Below are 17,259 nucleotides of genomic sequence, written 5' to 3' on the forward strand. Positions count from 1 at the left end.
ACAGAAAAACCTTTTTCTTTCTGCACATGGAGGATGTTCAATAGAGCAATGATGACAAAAAGAAAACTTTATCTGATCTTATCCTGCTGCTGTCGTGTCCCGTCATGCACCCTGGATTCAGCCACAGGCAGCTGCTTCGCTTTGATGGAAATCAGCGAGCAAAGATTTGAAACTTGCTGCTGAAAGAATTTACTCAGGAATGAAATGTGAACGACGACCCTGAGCTGTTGTGTTCAGGCGTCTGTGGGTTGACTCCTGAGGAGCTCCGCCCCCTCACGCAGTCATAGAAGAAGAATCACGTCGAAAAAAATCAGAAAAAACATGAGGAGGCTGCTCAGAGGCAACAAAGGTCCAAGTGGGAAACTTGGATTTTAGCACAGCAGGACTCAGTGAGCTGGGTTTTAAAACTCAGAGGTCAGTCAGAGCCGTGACTCACCGATGGTGCTGCAGCTGCAGGGCAGGCAGCGGCCGCCGCTCTGCTCCCTGTAGTAGTTGTCCAGGCAGCGCTCACAGTTGGGGCCGTCGGTGTTGTCGGCGCAGTTCCTGCAGTGACCTCCGTGACCTGTGGCCCGGTACAGCTCTGCGTCGAAGTAACACTCAGAGCTCTTCCCGTTACAGTCGCAGGCTGAGAGGACACACGGACACACGGACACACGGACACACACACACACACACACACACACACACACACACACACACACACACACACACACACACACACACACACACACACACAGTTTGATTAACAGGATTCTGATTAAATGTGACTGTAGTCTGGTCTGGGTGGAGGTTACTGGACTCCTGATGGTGGAGCAGCAGCCGAGGTGAAGCTGTGACTGGGTTCCCTCTGCTGCTGGATTAACTCGACTGTGGGAGAAGAGAGACAGTGAAATTCCCTGAAACCAGTTAGTCATGCATCTGCACAGGAACTACAGCTCCCACAATCCCCCCGAGACTGCGATGACCAATGCCTGTGATGTCCTGGGATCAGTTCCTGCAGTACATCATGTGACGTTCTCTGTGTCAGTCCTTCATATGTCGGTTTGACTTTACTGCTGTCGGCTCTTGGTTCTCTCAGTACTTCATATGTAGTAGTAGTAGTAGTAGTAGTAGTTGTCGTGGTAATGCAGCAGTAGCAGTAGTTAAAGCAACATCATGAGAATATTTTAGCTTACAATTACAGCACCGCGTAACTGTGAGCAGGTAACGTCACACGGCGCCACCTTCAGGTCTTCAGGTCGCTATTGGCTGGTTTGTGCTGAGATGATGATTTTGTGTTTGTTGCCTGAGCGACTCAGGTTTTAGTTTCTGTACATGAGTTAGCTTGGAGGGCCACGCTGCCTTCACTGACCCGAGCAGAATCTGTAATTACTGTGGCTGCGGAGGGCGCTGCTGCGCAGTGAGGCTTTAAGCTGTAGCAGCTGTAGTGAAACAAAAGTGGAGCCGTGACAGAAGCAGTAAAGCAGCAGTGACTGTAGTAAAGCAGTAACAGTTGTCGTAAACCAGTAGTGGCTACAGTTAAGCTTTAGCTGCCATAAAGAAGTAGCACTTGCAGTAAAGAGGTCTAAGCTGCAGTAAAGCAGTCGTAAGTGCAGTAAAGCAGTCGTAGCTGCAGTAAAGCAGCTGTAAGTGTAGTAAAGCAGTCAGACATGCAGTTTGGCGGCAGCAGACTTACGCAGACACTCGTTGGAGTTGTCGGCGGTCGCTCTCCTCCACGGCCGGTCGTTGTAGAACGGTTTGCAGATGTTGCAGTCGACGCCCTCCGTGTTGTGTTTGCAGTTACACACCAGCCGTCCTCTGTCGTTCTTCACACACTCACTGGCATGGCCGTTACACTTACACCTGGCAGCAGAGAAACACACCTGTTACACCTGGACAACACAAAAAGTCACACAATATCCGCATTTCCCTGTTCAGACTGAAATCATCATCAGCAACACCTCCAGTACTGTCGCACTGTTACACACATGAAGTTTTAGAAGTTTGAATTCTGATCCAGAGCAACAACATTTCTCCACAATCCACAGACCCCCGTCTGTCTGAGACAGGACACCAGGGGACAGTGTGGTGTTGATACTGGTTTTGGTTCCAATGAGGTTTTTCCGCTCAGTGGCTCTGAGGAAAGGTTTTGTTAAACCTCCTCAGGGGGATGGGGGTGGCGGTGGGGGTGGGGGCTCACAACAGGACAGGACTTGCTCAGCCACCTTTGGTTATTGTCTCAGGTGTTTCTTGGCAGAGAGCCATGGAAAAACTGACGGTGGAAAGGAAGAGTGTGGGTTTATAGAGGCTGGCTGCTCATCTGCAAAACACCAATGCCTGCAAAGAGCTGCAGGAAGCTGGACTGGAACCGACATAAAACACACGACTCACTGTCCACAGTGTAGATTCTACTGTGGTCAACAACTACACCACCTTTCCTGAGCAGTGCACCACGTGATCGCCCTGTTCAGTAAAGTTCAGCCTCATCAGAAACCTCAGCCTGTTGTTGTTGGTACTGATCATTCTGAGGCTTCACGTCCGTCACAGGGTTGTACATGTCGGGAAAATCCAGAGGAATCTGAGGACGGGAGCCGCGGGCGCTGATAACGCTCTGTGCTCTGAGCTGCTATCTGAGGACACGTGAGCTCTCAGGTGAGCGCGCTCAGGTAAACCAGGGTGGGACTGACCGAGGTGGGGGCTCCTCAGAGAGGAGGTTAAATCCTGCTCTGACAGGTGCTCCGGCTCCAGACTCTTCCCTTTTCTTCCGCCCGTCATGGCGGTCAGCCTGCCCCATCCCAGTCTCCCTGTAATCCAGCCCTGCCGGCCAGGAATGCCAGGAATGCGGCTGTGTAATGGAAATCTGCTCCACATTTCAAACAGATTATGGCTGCAGAGGCTGTGCAGCGGCGGCCTCTTTAACACCGCTGTAATGCCTGTCGAAACCTTTTCTGGTTTTTTCAGACATGCAGGAAAAAGGAGTTCCTATGTGGATTCCTGTGCAGACCACAGGGAAGGACCACACAGTGACACCCCAAGACCAGGACCCACAAAACCACGTGAACACACTCGGTCCTTCAGTAAAGTTTCCTGTTTCTCAGGCGGCTCAAGCACGTTGACGCTCACATGTTGGCGGAGGAAGCTCCTGACAGTTTATCACAGAGTGAAACAATCAGCCGCTGCGTCAGGCGTCTTTACCTTCCTCCCACAGCGAAGTCAGAGATGGCGTAGTAGTAGGACTTGAGGACCTTGGGGTCGTTGAAAACCTCGTCTCCAAACGTGTTGAGCCTGTTCAGGGTCACTCTGATGTCGGTGGCCGTCACCCAGTCCTGCAGAAGATACAACAACAACACAACGTTAGAGACATCAGGCCCGTCAGTCAGCGCACAAACACCGAGAGGGGGCGTCCTGCAGACGGACGGACGGACAGACAGTCTCATAAAGACACGTTTGTTCCTCTGAATGTGAGCCGCCCACTCAGGCAGACTCACCCCACAAATATTTGAATCCTTTTGTAAGATTTGCTCCACAAACGATTTGAGTGATGTGACTGATGTGGTCATGTTCAGTCCACACAGCTCAGTTTATATCACGTCTCGTGTTCCATTACTCAGGATATTTATACTGTCACTTCTGTTGCTCTGTGCTCTTTGATGTTTTAATGCAGTGGTTCCCAACGTGTGGCCCAGGGCGCATTGGTGGTCCATGAAGGTATTGGAAGTGGGCAAACAAATCACAACAGCACAGTTCTGGTGAAAAGATGTGATTATAAAGAAATAATATGTTTTTAAATATTTGAAAACTAAATCTTTAAATCTTACAATAACTTTTTCTCCTCATGTATTTTATGAACTTTTATACCACATCATGTACTTGTTTTCTGGCTCAGTCTGGTTTGTGCACTAAAAGATCACATCCATGACAAACCTGGAGGCTCAGACTGGATGTCTGGTTAGAAACTGAATGTTCAGTCGTTATCATTAAATCAAAAAGTGCTCTGTGGCATTATTTATCCTTATTTATTATTACAGGGTCGGAGGTTTACATATTTTCTAGTGGGACATGAGCTGGAAAAGTTTGGGAACCAGTGTTTAAATGAAGAGCTGGAAGGGCTCAGACCACTTTTCACCCTCCTCCAGAATCCTGGACCCAGGAGGACCTGCAGTCTGAACATCAGTCTGCAGAGAGGGACGTGGCTTTAGTCCTGAGCCTGTGGGAAACACTGAAACACGCTGACGCAACCCTGACGACAGCCACTGAAAGTATCTCTGACATTTTCAGAGAAGTGGAATTTATTTTGTTGGCGTGAAGACACGAGGCCCAGATGGAGAGAATTAGTGAAGGACACCTGTTCGGTTTCAGAGGATAAAGAAAGTTACTCAACATCCCGCCTGTGTGAGAAGCTCATGGGAAACTGGGAGTGAAGGCCAGTGAGCTTCGTCCAGTATCAGCAGGAAGCTTATCAGGCCCAGAGGTTTTCACTGTGCTCAGAGCAGCTGTTTGAAGACAAACAAACTGCTGCGAGCAGAGAGATCTGACCCCAGATCTGAGCCTCGGGCTTCGTCTCTGCTCACAGGACACACGTGAATTCATCTTCATCTGTTTCTGAAATGGACACCAACGCTACCAGGAAACAGGAGAAATGAATGATCCGTGTCAGCTTTCCAAACCTCTCCCCACCTTCTCCCCCCAGCCTCAGGAGGAAGCTGTTCAAATATCTGCTGACAGCCTGCTGGCCCCCAGTCAGACACCAGATCTGTTTCTAGCAGGTTTAACGGTCGGACTTCATGTTTTTATAGTGTTGAAACACAAAAGTAAAAGAGGGTTTGAGCACAGAAACCTGACAGAGGTCAAAGAGGAAACAGGATTTAAAGTGTTTGACTTTCTGTGGTCGGTGGAACGTGCTCAACACTCATCCTCCCACTCAGGAAAGCTTCTGCCTCCTGTGACTTTGCACACCGATGTTAAATCCTTGTGTAACTGCTGGGAATGTGGGGCAGATTAATGCTCTCTGCTGACCTCTTTACAGCCTACATCTTATTTCTAGAGCGAAAGAACTCCCACCACGTTCCGGCTGCAGGGGCCTAATGAACAGTTTTAATTCATATTTGAGCATCAGATTTCAGGCCCCGTGCCGCTTCATGTTCCCCACAGTCACTGTGCTTTGAGGTGTTTACTCTGTGAAGCCGACAGACTGTGGGCAACACAAATAGATTCATAACTAATGATATTATTCAGCCGTGTCTCACAGAGAGCAGAGGCTCTGTCTGTGTCTGAGAGGTTCAGTTTATCCTGCAGAGATGGTGATGACTCAGACGGGACGAGCAGCCAGCTGCAGGAAATTTAAGCTCCACTGCTTCACTGTGTGAACACAGAGACTGTAGGTTGAGCTTTAAAGCTCTCTCCAGTCTAAAGGTAGATGTCCATGTGTTTGTGATTATAAAGCAGGTCTAGGTTCTACATTAATACTGTGAAAGTATCAAAGCCTCAGTCCACAGAGAAATGCACACAGCCTGTATTCAGAAACTGAGCCTTAAAACCAGCCGTCAGGACTTCTGGAACTTTGTGATGTCACAACAAGCAGTCACCGCCCTCAGCCACATCCAAAGCCCCGCCCACCCGGAGTGTTTACCTGAAATCTGCTATATTTTTATTGGATCACTCTGAAAACAGTCAGCCAATCAGAAGAGAGGCTCGTCACGTGAGCTCTGCATAAACAAAAATCATTAACTCTGAAAACTAGATTTTAATGCTGGTGATTTTAAACAAAGGGTTTTGGGGCCAGTGGAGGTTCAGGGCCCTGAAGCAGCAGTCCACTCTGCTGGGGCCTGTTTTACTAAATGTGCAACATAAAGGAGGATGTTGGTTTGCTGGTTTGTTGGTTGGTTGGTTGGTTGGTTTGTTTGTTGGTTTCTTCCGGCTCTCAACGAAGGCGGACGCATCTTCCCCCTCTCTCCTCTCCCTTTTTTTCCCTGCCTTGCATCTCACGTCTCGTCCTGTCTTGTCTAAACCTTGGAAGCCTCTCTCCGCACTGCTCTCTAAATCTAAAATCATGGAATTGGTCAACTGGTCTCTCAACTCAATTGACAGGATCTTCTCGACGAGAAGCCCGGGTTCGGGGGAACCTGTCTGCCCTGGCGGAACGTACACCGCTGGTTACATGAGGGACTCCTGGGAGCAGTGGAGGGTCATGTGCCTGGCGAGTCTTTCCGTTGAGGACATCGAAGATCTCTACAGATTCGGAACTGTGATATGAGGCTTTCTGCTGATTGGATTAGGCATTGCCCTGGTGTATCGGAAAATTCGGAAGACGGTGACAGCAGTCAAATCCCCACGCTGCCCAACATAATTGATGGAGTGAGTAAAGCTGTAAGCACTTAGACTGTGATTGTGAACCGCAACTTGGGAACCACCTTGGAAGGAGCTGTCAACACCCTGTCTGTGGTAATAGACAGAGCTGTTAACGCTCAGACTGTGGTCATAAATCGCAACATGGGCAACATCTTGGAGAAGCTTGCAGCTTTGAAAAGGAGAATGGATGGAGATGACCAGAATGGACTAACAGAGTAAGCCGTGTCTATTGAAATACGACTGCTCGCCCTAACCCAAACAATCATAATCTAATCTGCGTTCCGGCCCCCGCAGCACCAGCCTTGGCCAAGGCCGGTGCTGGAACAACTCCCCCACGAGATCGCTGCAGTGAGACGCTTCTACTCCTACCCCCCCTCCTCCACGGAGACCTGTTGATTGTTGACTCCGTCCGGGACCCGATCAAGGATGTCTCCATGGCAACTTGCTGTGTTATCGCGATGACACCCTGCGAACTGAGGCACTGATTGTGAACTAGACGAAGCGACTCCCCAGGCCTATGCACACACACACATCCACGGACACCTCTTACATGTACATATGCAACTCACCCCAACCCCCAACCCCATCCCACGCCTTCGCCGCTTCCTCCCATCCAGTGCGGCGGGTGGGGTCCGATGGCGGCGCCTTAATGGCAGCGGCTAAGGCTGGCTGCCTGTCTGTACTGGAACCACCTCCTCCCCCCTTTCCCCCCTCCCCCAGAGCAAGTTGTTTGCGTCGATATGTTGTAAAATGTGCTTATATATGCTTATGTTGGGTTTATTTCTTTTTTTTCCTCCTCTCCTCTCCACATGTCCCCCCCCCCCCCCTTTCGCTACAGTCATCCTGTTATGTTATGTGTTGACGGGGTGATTGTTGTAATTTCGCTGCAATTGTACTTGTACTGTTACAGTGACAATAAAGCCACATCCATCCATCCATCCGAGTTTCTGACTCTCAGCTCTGACTCGGTGTCACAGCTCCGCTCTCTGCTGTAACCACGTTATCAGGTTGTTCTGCTGGAGGCTCAGTTTCTGGCAGACACTCTGGTCCTGGTTGGTGTTTGGCTCTGATGAAGGACTCGTTGTTGAGAAGCTTCCTGCAGCTGGTTTCTCAGCTGTTCAGTTATCTGAAAGCGTCCTGCTGCGGTGGGTAACGCCCGACTTTCTCCCTTTATGATTCATGCAGAACAAACTCCTCTGGCCTCTCCGGCAGCTGCAGCTCTTCGGGTCCAGGAAGCTGCTGCAGGTTCTCGGCTGAGTCAACGCTGTTTAAATTGTACAGAACATTTGTTTGCTATCAATCATCTGCAGCTCCGTGCCGGTGCGGCTGGGCCCCAGCCGGGACGAGTGTTTTCTTGGAGGAGGAATGCTGCCTGACGTTAGGAACTCCTCTGGGAGTCACAAAGGTTCAGCAGAGCTGCAGCAGACTGCAGATGCATCCTGCAGCCTGGAAACATGCAGGCTGCAGACTGACCGAGGATGTTCTCATGAACAGTTCACAGCCACTCGATCAGTGACATTATCGTTTCCTGTTTTACTTCTGCTTCACTGCATTTCAGACCAAAATCAGTCCAGTTATTAACCAGTTATGTTTAAGGTGAAAGCATGAAGTCGGCTCGGGCTGATGTCATACAATCGTACCTGTGCTGGACTGGGATAAAGGTTTAAGGCCTGGTCACAGCCAGAACATGGAGGCGCAGGTCAGTCAGTGCTCCAGCAGCTCTCAGACCAGTGACAAGTTAAAGACGTCTCATCTCTGAACTCCACTGGAGGATGAACATCATTCTGCTGTTTCTTATTTTATTATTTTAAATCATTTCTAGAATGTTCTCCCTCATTTTTACTGTCCCTCTGATCTAAACAGATTAAATGTTTTAATCTGATGATGATGATGATGATGATGATGATGATGATGATGATGATTATTATCAGAGCCAACTGTCTACTGACACACTGTCCAGTAAATGAGCCTCTGTCTGTTTCCAGTCATCATGATGCTCCAGCCTCTGAACTCTAACTTTAACCCTACGACTGATTCTCTCTCACAAACCCACAGGACAATGAGCAGGTCCTGAATTAGAAAAACATAACATGACTTTGATCTTTTATCTTTTCTCTGATTTCAGCTGATCTCCATCTACAGCTCCGTCTGATGGGAGTTCGGTTTGATCCCCAACAGTCTGAGGCACCGTGTCAGGTCAAAGTTCAGTATACGAGGGGTCAGTTTAGGTCAACGGGGACTCACAGGGTTTTACAGTCTGTGAAAGCTCTGATTCAACGGCTGCAGACATCAACAGAAACAGAAATACATGTCTGTGTTTGAGTCAGGACCTTATGAAGCAGAACGAAATGCGATCAAAGACTTTAAAGGACCAGGGAGACCAGAGACCCTCACAGGGTAAATCTGAGGGGTCCCTGAGTAAATCTGAAGGGCCACAGGGTAAATCTGAGGAGTCCCAGGGGGGTTCTCCTACCTTCTCTGGATTTATCTCAAATTCGTCCCGAAATCAAGAGTTGAATTTTCTATAATTGTGATTTAAATCATTTATTAATTAATAAAGTAAATTATTTTGGGGCCAAACCTCTGAACTGTGAGGATTTGCTGCTTTTCTCTGTCAGCTGGACAAAACGAGACATCAGAGTTTTTAACAATTCCTCATGAAACAAAGAACAGGTTTCTGGGACTAACAGGATAGAAACGACTGCTGGCAGCAGTTTGAGGCTCAGTGGTGAAACCTCAGTGACAGAGGCTCTGAAGAGACGCTGCTTTATTTTTGGGCGGTCACGGGTCAAAACAGAGCCATAAACTGGCAGTTATTAAGGTGGACTGTCTCAGCTGGTGGTTATTTCCCCCTCAGAGCTCAGAGATGACAGACAGCAGGAATGTCAGCGAGCGACAAACAGCCGGGTGACGCCTGCAGACAGACTCCCCAGCTTCGGTATAAATAGCTTCATGCCGACGAGTCAAATAAGGAAGTTTAGAGCTGAGCTGCGGAGCTAAATCTGTTCATTTACATGGAGGGAGGTGTCAGTGAAACATGGCTGACACGTCAGGGAGGCTGCTACACCTGAACTGCTCCATCACCTCTGCTGCATTATATAGTTTTACTCACATGTAGTTATTTATTTGTGCATATACACTACAGGCTCGTCTGGTGTAGAATATTAGTGCAGGAAAGAAGAGCAGCACATAATCCAGCTCAGACTGCTGAGCTAAAACCTCTCCCATCAGCCTCAGCTGGACGCTGCGTTCACTGCAGATCAACACCAGGACGGGGAACGTGTGGGTCCGCTGGAGTCCAGTCCTGACAGCATCACTCAGTAAACTCCTCTCTACACTAACTCTCAACGTCCACTTACCACAACGACTGAGCACAGCAATGAACAGACGCAAGTGTCTGCACTGCCTGTTTCTTCCTGTCTCAATAACCAGGGATGAAAAACTAAACTCAGAGTGTGAATTACACTTATACTAGGAGTAGAAGAATAAAGCAAAGTACAAGTACCACAACATTTTTAACTTTCCACCACCGCTAATACAATTACTGAGTCTTCAGCACACATGGATTTTAATATTGTTCAATGACCCACCAGGTTAAACAGGTCAAACTCATGTTAAAGGTCAAAGATGAACTAAACCACAAAGACCATGAACATGAAATAATAAACTCTGTATTGATGTCGACTCCACTGTCTCTGCTCATGACTCAGCACCAGTGTTAACATTAGATCATTGTGACATTTTATATTGGTGATGAAATGACAAGCTAGCACTGCAAATGAAACTGTAACTTCAGGCTAATGATAGAAACTAGCTAATGTTAGAAACTAGCTAATGTTAGTTAGCTTAACTGTAACTTGAGACAAATCTTTACGATAGCAGGTAAGTAGCATATATAAATGTTTCAACTCCACAAACTCTTTTTACTCTTCTGGGTAAACAGTTTTTCTTCTTCATTGACACAGTTTGTGACTTATAATGGAAGACATTACTGTGAGTCTACAACTGAGAACGGATGTTTTTAGACCTGTGTTGCACAATACCTTGGTGAGATGGACTGTGGTAACAAAACGGTGTTGTTATCACGGACTGTCACTGAAAATGTGTCTATAACAGCCATTTATCTAGCTAGCTCTAGCTATTTATCTTAACTATTATTATTTTCATTTATTTTATGTTATTTTTAGGGTATGAGTTCCTACGTCAGGCACTCTGTTGGTCTGTAAAATGACAGAAACAGTTTGTGACTGTGAGCAGAGGAGAGGAGACCGAGCTCCAAGAGTCACGACAACATTGTGCAACAAAGCGTGAAGAGAGAACAGTGAAAACAGACTCTGCTTTCCACTTATTAAGCAACCTCATCCACTGAGAGTGAAGAAACATGGAAACACAAACACACAGAGGAGGGGGAGGGGCCGTGGGAGGGGGGGTGATAAAGGGCAGAGAGAGAGGGGGAGGAAGCAGGAAGGAAGGAGATGTGGAAAAAGGAGTGAGGAGAGGAGGAGTTGTAAGGAGAGAGGACGTCCAGCTGCTGGTCGGTTGAGCCAAACGGAGCCGCCGCTGCAGTGGGAAATCCGGGGGCGTCGCCTAGCAACATGTCACAATACTTGGCAGCACCAAAGCTGCAACCTGACCAGCAGAACGGACTGCTGGGAAAAAAGCCACTGGTACGCTGGTCTGTTCTTTAGTACAGTAGGAGTGAGGGAATCTGCACGAATCATCCAATCAGAGTCAGAGCTCTGTCATCAGCAGCCAACATCTGGACAGAAAGCACATCTGTATCAGAGTTTACATCCTGACCCAATCAGCAGCTGCATCTCGCTGACAGGATGAGATCAATACTGAGTGACAGAGGAACGACCAGAGAACATTATGATGTCACAGTGACGTTAACCTTTGACCTTTTGCATATAAAATGCTATGACTTCATCATTTTATACTTAAAGGCATTTGAGTTGAATCATGTCATCATTAGCGAATAAATTCTTGAGTTATGGCTTTTTGAGGTCAGTGACCTTTGACCACTAAAATCTAATCAGGTCCTTCAAGGCGACCTGAGGACATCGTCTGGCTCTGTCTGTCGCCGGCGCAGAGGAATAATAGTTTCCCTGCACAGACCTCCTCCACAGCTGTGGTTCCCAACCTGTGGGTCAGGACCCCGACAAAGGGACGCGACATACATCTGAGGCGCTGCAGCCTGAGCTCCAGGCCTCGCCACTCCGGTCCTGTGTCAACATGACCCCATTTACATCTCAGACCTCTATGTTCCTGCTCAGAGGAAACGCCACTTCCTGTTTCAGTCTGCGTGGACTTCCTGGAGGTCGCTCACCTGGAGGACGGGGCTGTGGTCGAAGTTGTAGGCGCTGGGTCGCCCCTCCAGCGTGGAGAAGGCCACGTTTCCACCGGTGAGCGGCGAGATGTCGCTGAAGTCGTCGGTGCAGACCGCCTGCTGCTCGTCCTCGCCGGTGCGGATGAAGCCTCGGTTCTGCTTCTGGTAGGTCTTCTCACAGGAGCCGCTGTAGTACTGATACGGCACCCAGGGGCCCCCCTCGCTGGTCCGCTTGTAGATGGCGAAGCTCTCCGGCCGGCTGGTGTGGAACTTGAGCCGGACGTAAGTGATGTCGAAGGCCTTACCTGCAGAGAGAGGAGACCAACATTAACATTTAATCAGTCACTTTAACGTTCTCTCGTTTTTAACTTAGATTTCTTTGATTTTTTATTTTACCACCAGTCTTACTGATTTACAACGCTCCGAACACCTGATCAGCTGATGGGTAGTTTTTTACTCAGTTGTACGTACACTGACAGGGTGACCAGCTCGTGGTCAGTGGGTGTGTCCTGCTGACTTCACCACTTTAGCACAGGCCCCCAACAGAGACGAGCTGAGCAGTGATGGACGATCCGTCTGCAGCTGACGCCGGCAGCTGGACGGACGCAGGGAGCGATGGAGCAGGAATGTAAAGCGTGGTGAGGACATGTTAAAGCAGCGGTCGGGTCCTTTACCTCCCGACACTCAGGTCCGCTCTGTTCCCGCTCTGCACATACTTGACGAGTCTGAGCAGGACCGGAGAGCAGATCCAGGAGCTGTCAGTCGGCGTGTGAAGGAACACCGCCATGTTTGAGCCAGGCGGCGGGGGGTACGGCTGTTTGCTCAGCCAAAGAATCTGCTCTGTAAACAGTGCGCTGACAGGGGCCCCGGCCACAGGGGGCCCCTCTGTGATGACGGCAAATAAAGGTGAAGCAGCTGATAGGATTGAGGGGCCGTTCACAAAAGGCTGCAGTTTATTACAGGAAACAATGAAGCAACTGCAAACACACTGGCTTCCTCCTCCCAGTGTGTGTGTGTGTGTGTGTGTGTGTGTGTGTAGACACTGCTGACTTGTGAGGACCTCTGTCGACCAGATGAACTTTATGGGTCAAGGTTAAAAAGAAGCTGTAACTGCAGGGTGGAGCTCAAACAACATGAGATAAAAGAACTTTAAAGCTCCATATTTTACTCTTCTTCTGTGGTTTATCTGAAGTGTTGATATCATCAGAAGATATATCTGCGGTTTTAAAAACCAAAAACCATCTCAGTGTAGTTTTACAACCTCTCTCAGGCTTCTCTCTGCAGCTCTACTAACAACAGGAGCAAATAAAAATATTGCAGATTTCAGGTAAACACTCGGGGATGGGGTGGGGGTGACTGCTTCATTGTGACATCACAAAGTAGCGGAAGTCCTGACAGCTGGTTTTAAAGCTCAGTTTCTGAATACAGGCTGTGTGCATTTCTCTGTGGACTGAGGCTTTGATACTTTCACAGTATTAATATAGAACCTAGACCTGCTTTATAATCACAAACACATGGACATCTACCTTTAGACTGGGTGGATCTTTAACTTCCATCCTGTGTAACTGCAGAATAAAAACTCTTCTGGCCCAGACACAGAGAGAGGACGTGACCTTGACGTGACCTTGGTGGCAGCTTCAGCTGATCCTGAACATCTGTGATGTGAACCATCCTTTCTCTCTGGAGACTCTGGCCTCAGACCAAAGTCCCAGCGTGAAGCGTTTGTGAGGAGGCGCCGCTGACAGGACAGACACCCGCCGGCGGGGACGGACTCTGTCAGGGACGTCTCTCTAAATAAAAAAACGCCTCCACATCCTCACAAACAGGACAAAGGCCTCTGTTGGTACAGCAGTCAGCAAGCAAACAACGGGGGGGCCACAGCCAGGAGACAAAGAGGAGTCAGAGCCAGGTGGCTGCTGGGACACAGGACCAGAGGAGGATCTGATTGGACGAGGAGGTCTGGAGAAAGTGATGCTGCCGTCAGATGAAAATGAATGAATGAATTTTCTTATGAAACAATGATTTAAACTGACTCCAGCCACAGTAACCCTGGTCCAGTCCCAGTCTGCACCTGGATCAGGACCTGAAGCCCCCACCTCTCTGTCCCTCTGTCCACTGTGGGCAGGGAAGACAGGAAACACCTGAACCTGTTCACACATCTGGAGCGTGATGTCCTCCAGACTGACAGGGACGCTGTGCACGTTGACTCATGTCCCAGAGACTATTTGATGATCAGTAAAGACAGAAATCATTCATTCACCAACATTCATGATCCACTTGGCTCTGAAACGACTTCGTGACTCAGGAAAAGTGACAAAAACAACACGATCTGAACTGTGAGGATCTCGAGATGAAAACACAACCGACAGCTACAAACTGATGAGAGACGACGCAGAGGAGAGGATTTCCCTCCTCTCTTCGTTAAAGCTGGTGTGTGTCTGTGACGAGTGTTTGACTCTGCAGCAGGAGACCAGGAGGAGTTCTGCCTCCTCCAGAACAATCGCTGTATTGATGAGAGGAAGAATTTTACAGTGGAGAGCGCGAACAAAGAGCACGCTGTACGCATTTATGTTCTCGTCCCATATGACGCCAGAACAAAAAGAGTCCAACACAACCGGCTCTGCTCTCTGCAGGGAGACTCACAACCTGCTGATTCCACAACAAAACCTCACAAGACACAAAACCTCTGAGTGTTGGCAGGACACGATGGACTCCTTCCTCCCCACCAGACTTCATTCAGTTTTCTATCATCTGTCACGGTGCAGAGCTCGGCTGCAACGACAGCTTCATCTCTGCTGTGCTGAAATTACTCCTGCTCATATTTACGTCAGGATAAAGCTCATTTCCAAAAGCAGAAAGCTGACAGGAGACCTAGGCTTGCCTCTAAATGCTCCACCAAAATGAAAGCTCACAATCAAGCCTTTCACCAAGTTTGTCTGATATTTTAAAGCAACTTGTCCCAAAGCTGCAGGAAGTAAAGTTTCTTTTAGACCCTACACAAAAACTGAAAAGAAAATATCACGTTTTAAAATGAGTTTAAAATGAGGTGATGTTTGGTTTTTTGGCCCTGAGGATGGTCTGCAGGAAACCATCAGGTTCCACTGATAGGATCAGGACAGGTCGCCTGAGAGGCAAAGCTCAGGGCAAACAAAAAGGTAGAAATGACCCCTGCAGTTCAGTAAAAACCTGAAGACATGTCTGACTGTGCTGTCGTTCAGTGGTAATTACAAACAGGAAACAACGCTTTGATCAAATCTCAACCTTGAAGCCAAAGACACCAAAGAAAACAGCCTCTCTCCTCCAGCGTGGGCAGCTTTAAGCTGCTGGTCAGACCCTCCCCAACCCAACCTCACTGCTGAGAAACAAACGTTGACATCTTCAATTAGCTGGTTTTGCTTTAAGCAGAGCTGACCCTCCTATTGTGGAGCGCTGACCCTGCGAGACGCTCCTCAGGGGCCCAGAGTCACGTCTCTACATGAAAAGAGCCTCCAGTCATTCAGGGAAGGAGCTTTTCTTTCTGAGGCTGCTTGGGGAGGGACCGGGGGTTGATGGGGGGTGACGGAGTGACACTGTGACGGCAGGAATGAACTGGCTGGAATGTGTTTCCGCTGAGCAGAGTGACGGCGGAAAGAAGGACGGATGGAGAAAGAAAGAGTCCACAGAGAAGGAAAGGGGGGGCGAGCGAGCAACACAGGCTGTTCATGTCAAAGAGAGAGAGGGGGGTGGGGATGAGGGCTGAGGGGGCTGCTGGGAGTTTTTTCCTGCCCACATATGGAAGACGTGACAACTGAGTGAGCAGAAACGGCTGCAAATGAGGGGATTTTCTATCGGGGGGGGGGGGGGGTTCAAACACTGCTCAAGTGCCACTGAGCAACAGAGCAGACAGCTGTCGATCCTCTGAGGCTGATAGAATGAACCGATATCAACACTTCAACAGGAGAATCTGACTTCTATAGAAGCTGGGGCTGAAAATCATAAAAAAATTTAATTAAATTTTTAGAAAATCTAATATTTTTTCAAATTTCAAATTTTCACATTTTCGAAATCAAAATTAAGAATCAAAAAATATTTTTTAAATAATTAAAAAACAAAAATATTAAATGTTTACACTTTTAAAATTAAATTTAATTTGAATAATTGTTTTTTTAAATAATTTTTAAGCGTCTGAGGATAAATGTAATTTTCTCATTTCTCAAATTCATCTTATTATTAAAGACAAAATCCTTTTGTTGTGAATTTGATTACAGAAAAAACTGATGATAAAATGATCAGGAAAATGATCTATTGATTTCAAGATAAAAGAGAAAATCACTTTATCACAAGAAAAACTAATTTTCCCAAATGCTGAGAAAATTACATTTTGTTTGTCATGTTGTTTTTGTAGAATTTTCTAATTTATTCATTCTATATACAAAATATTATTTTTGTTTTTGAGATCACAAAATTCTAATTATTACAAGAAAACTAAATGCCATTTTCTTTGTTTCAACAAAACTTTGAGAAAACTATTTTGTTTTTATTACATTTTTTATTAATAGCAATGAAAATATTTCTAATAATTATTTAATTATCTGCAGAAAACATTGTGTTTGTGATAATAAATAATCTTGTTATTACAATAAAACAAAATCTTTCTTTAGATCTAAATTTTGTTTAAGAAAGAGTGAAATAATTTTAATCTTTTAATGTTTTTCTTTCAATACTGAGATTGAAAAAATAATAATTTTCTCAGATAACAAGAACACTGTTATCTTAGAAAATAACAACTGTCTCCTTATCAAACTTACAAATTCAATATAAATGATGAAAAAAAGAATTTTAAGAAAAGTGTAACCACGGCCACTTTCACTCCACCTTCCTACAATCTGTGGATTTACTGGTACAAATGATCCTCAGCTCAAAGTTTAAACTGCTAGTTAATATTTCCAATGACAGACGACTCTTTGGAGAGAATGTGAAACTTCAGACTGTGGAGAAAATGTTTGTTTGCCAACTTTAAAGTGACTTTAGGGGAAATTTAAGTGAGAAAAAAAAGAGTTGAAGAAGTTTGACAGTCTGAGCTCGAGCTTCATGGCGGGGCTCTGGTTTCCTGTGGTGCCTGCTGCCATCAGACCTGCAGGGCTGCGTTACAGCGACGTGTCGAGACGTGTCGCAGGACGAAACCTCAGCCAACCAGACATTCATCGAGCCAACACAGCCACAGTGTGATAACAGAGCAGAGAAACAGCAGCTCAGCATCTGGGACTATTCATTAACACTGAAGACTCAGCTTCACAAAGATAAACTAATTCAAACTAAACATGACGACTATGATGTAGGACAGGTGGAGAAATGATCCCCACATGTTGAGAGGGAGAAAAATGATTATTGGAAAGCAGATGATGTGTTGAGGTGTTTTATAACTTCTGCTCGTCTCACACTGAGACGCTGCATACCTTCAGTGACGCACTAATGAGCTTGACCTTTAATCCAGAGAGGTGCTGTCATGGCAGAGCTGGAGGGCGCTGCACCTTCACTGCAGTCGACTGTTAGAGGGACGTCAGCAGCAGAAACTGATCCCTGTTACAGCAGCTGATGGAGTTCGGTGGTGATAAACCTCAGAT

General features: G+C 47.1%; 1 protein-coding gene across 1 annotated transcript in view; it reads right to left on the reverse strand.

The window, feature by feature from the left end:
- The window catches only part of lamc1 (laminin, gamma 1), a 49,058-nt gene that overhangs the window by 11,620 nt on the left and 20,179 nt on the right, over positions 1-17,259 (reverse strand). The window contains exons 2-5 of the mRNA XM_071490191.1: positions 11,657-11,961; positions 3,175-3,305; positions 1,676-1,842; positions 437-625 (exon numbers count right to left, since the gene is read on the reverse strand). Coding sequence (XP_071346292.1) covers positions 437-625; positions 1,676-1,842; positions 3,175-3,305; positions 11,657-11,961 — 792 coding nt within the window. The remainder of the gene's footprint in view (positions 1-436; positions 626-1,675; positions 1,843-3,174; positions 3,306-11,656; positions 11,962-17,259) is intronic.

This window comes from Trachinotus anak, unplaced genomic scaffold, assembly GCF_046630095.1.
Source record: "Trachinotus anak isolate AG129_WGS33_773 ecotype Australia unplaced genomic scaffold, CSIRO_AGI_Tana_v1 ptg000012l, whole genome shotgun sequence".
Classification (NCBI taxonomy): domain Eukaryota; kingdom Metazoa; phylum Chordata; class Actinopteri; order Carangiformes; family Carangidae; genus Trachinotus; species Trachinotus anak.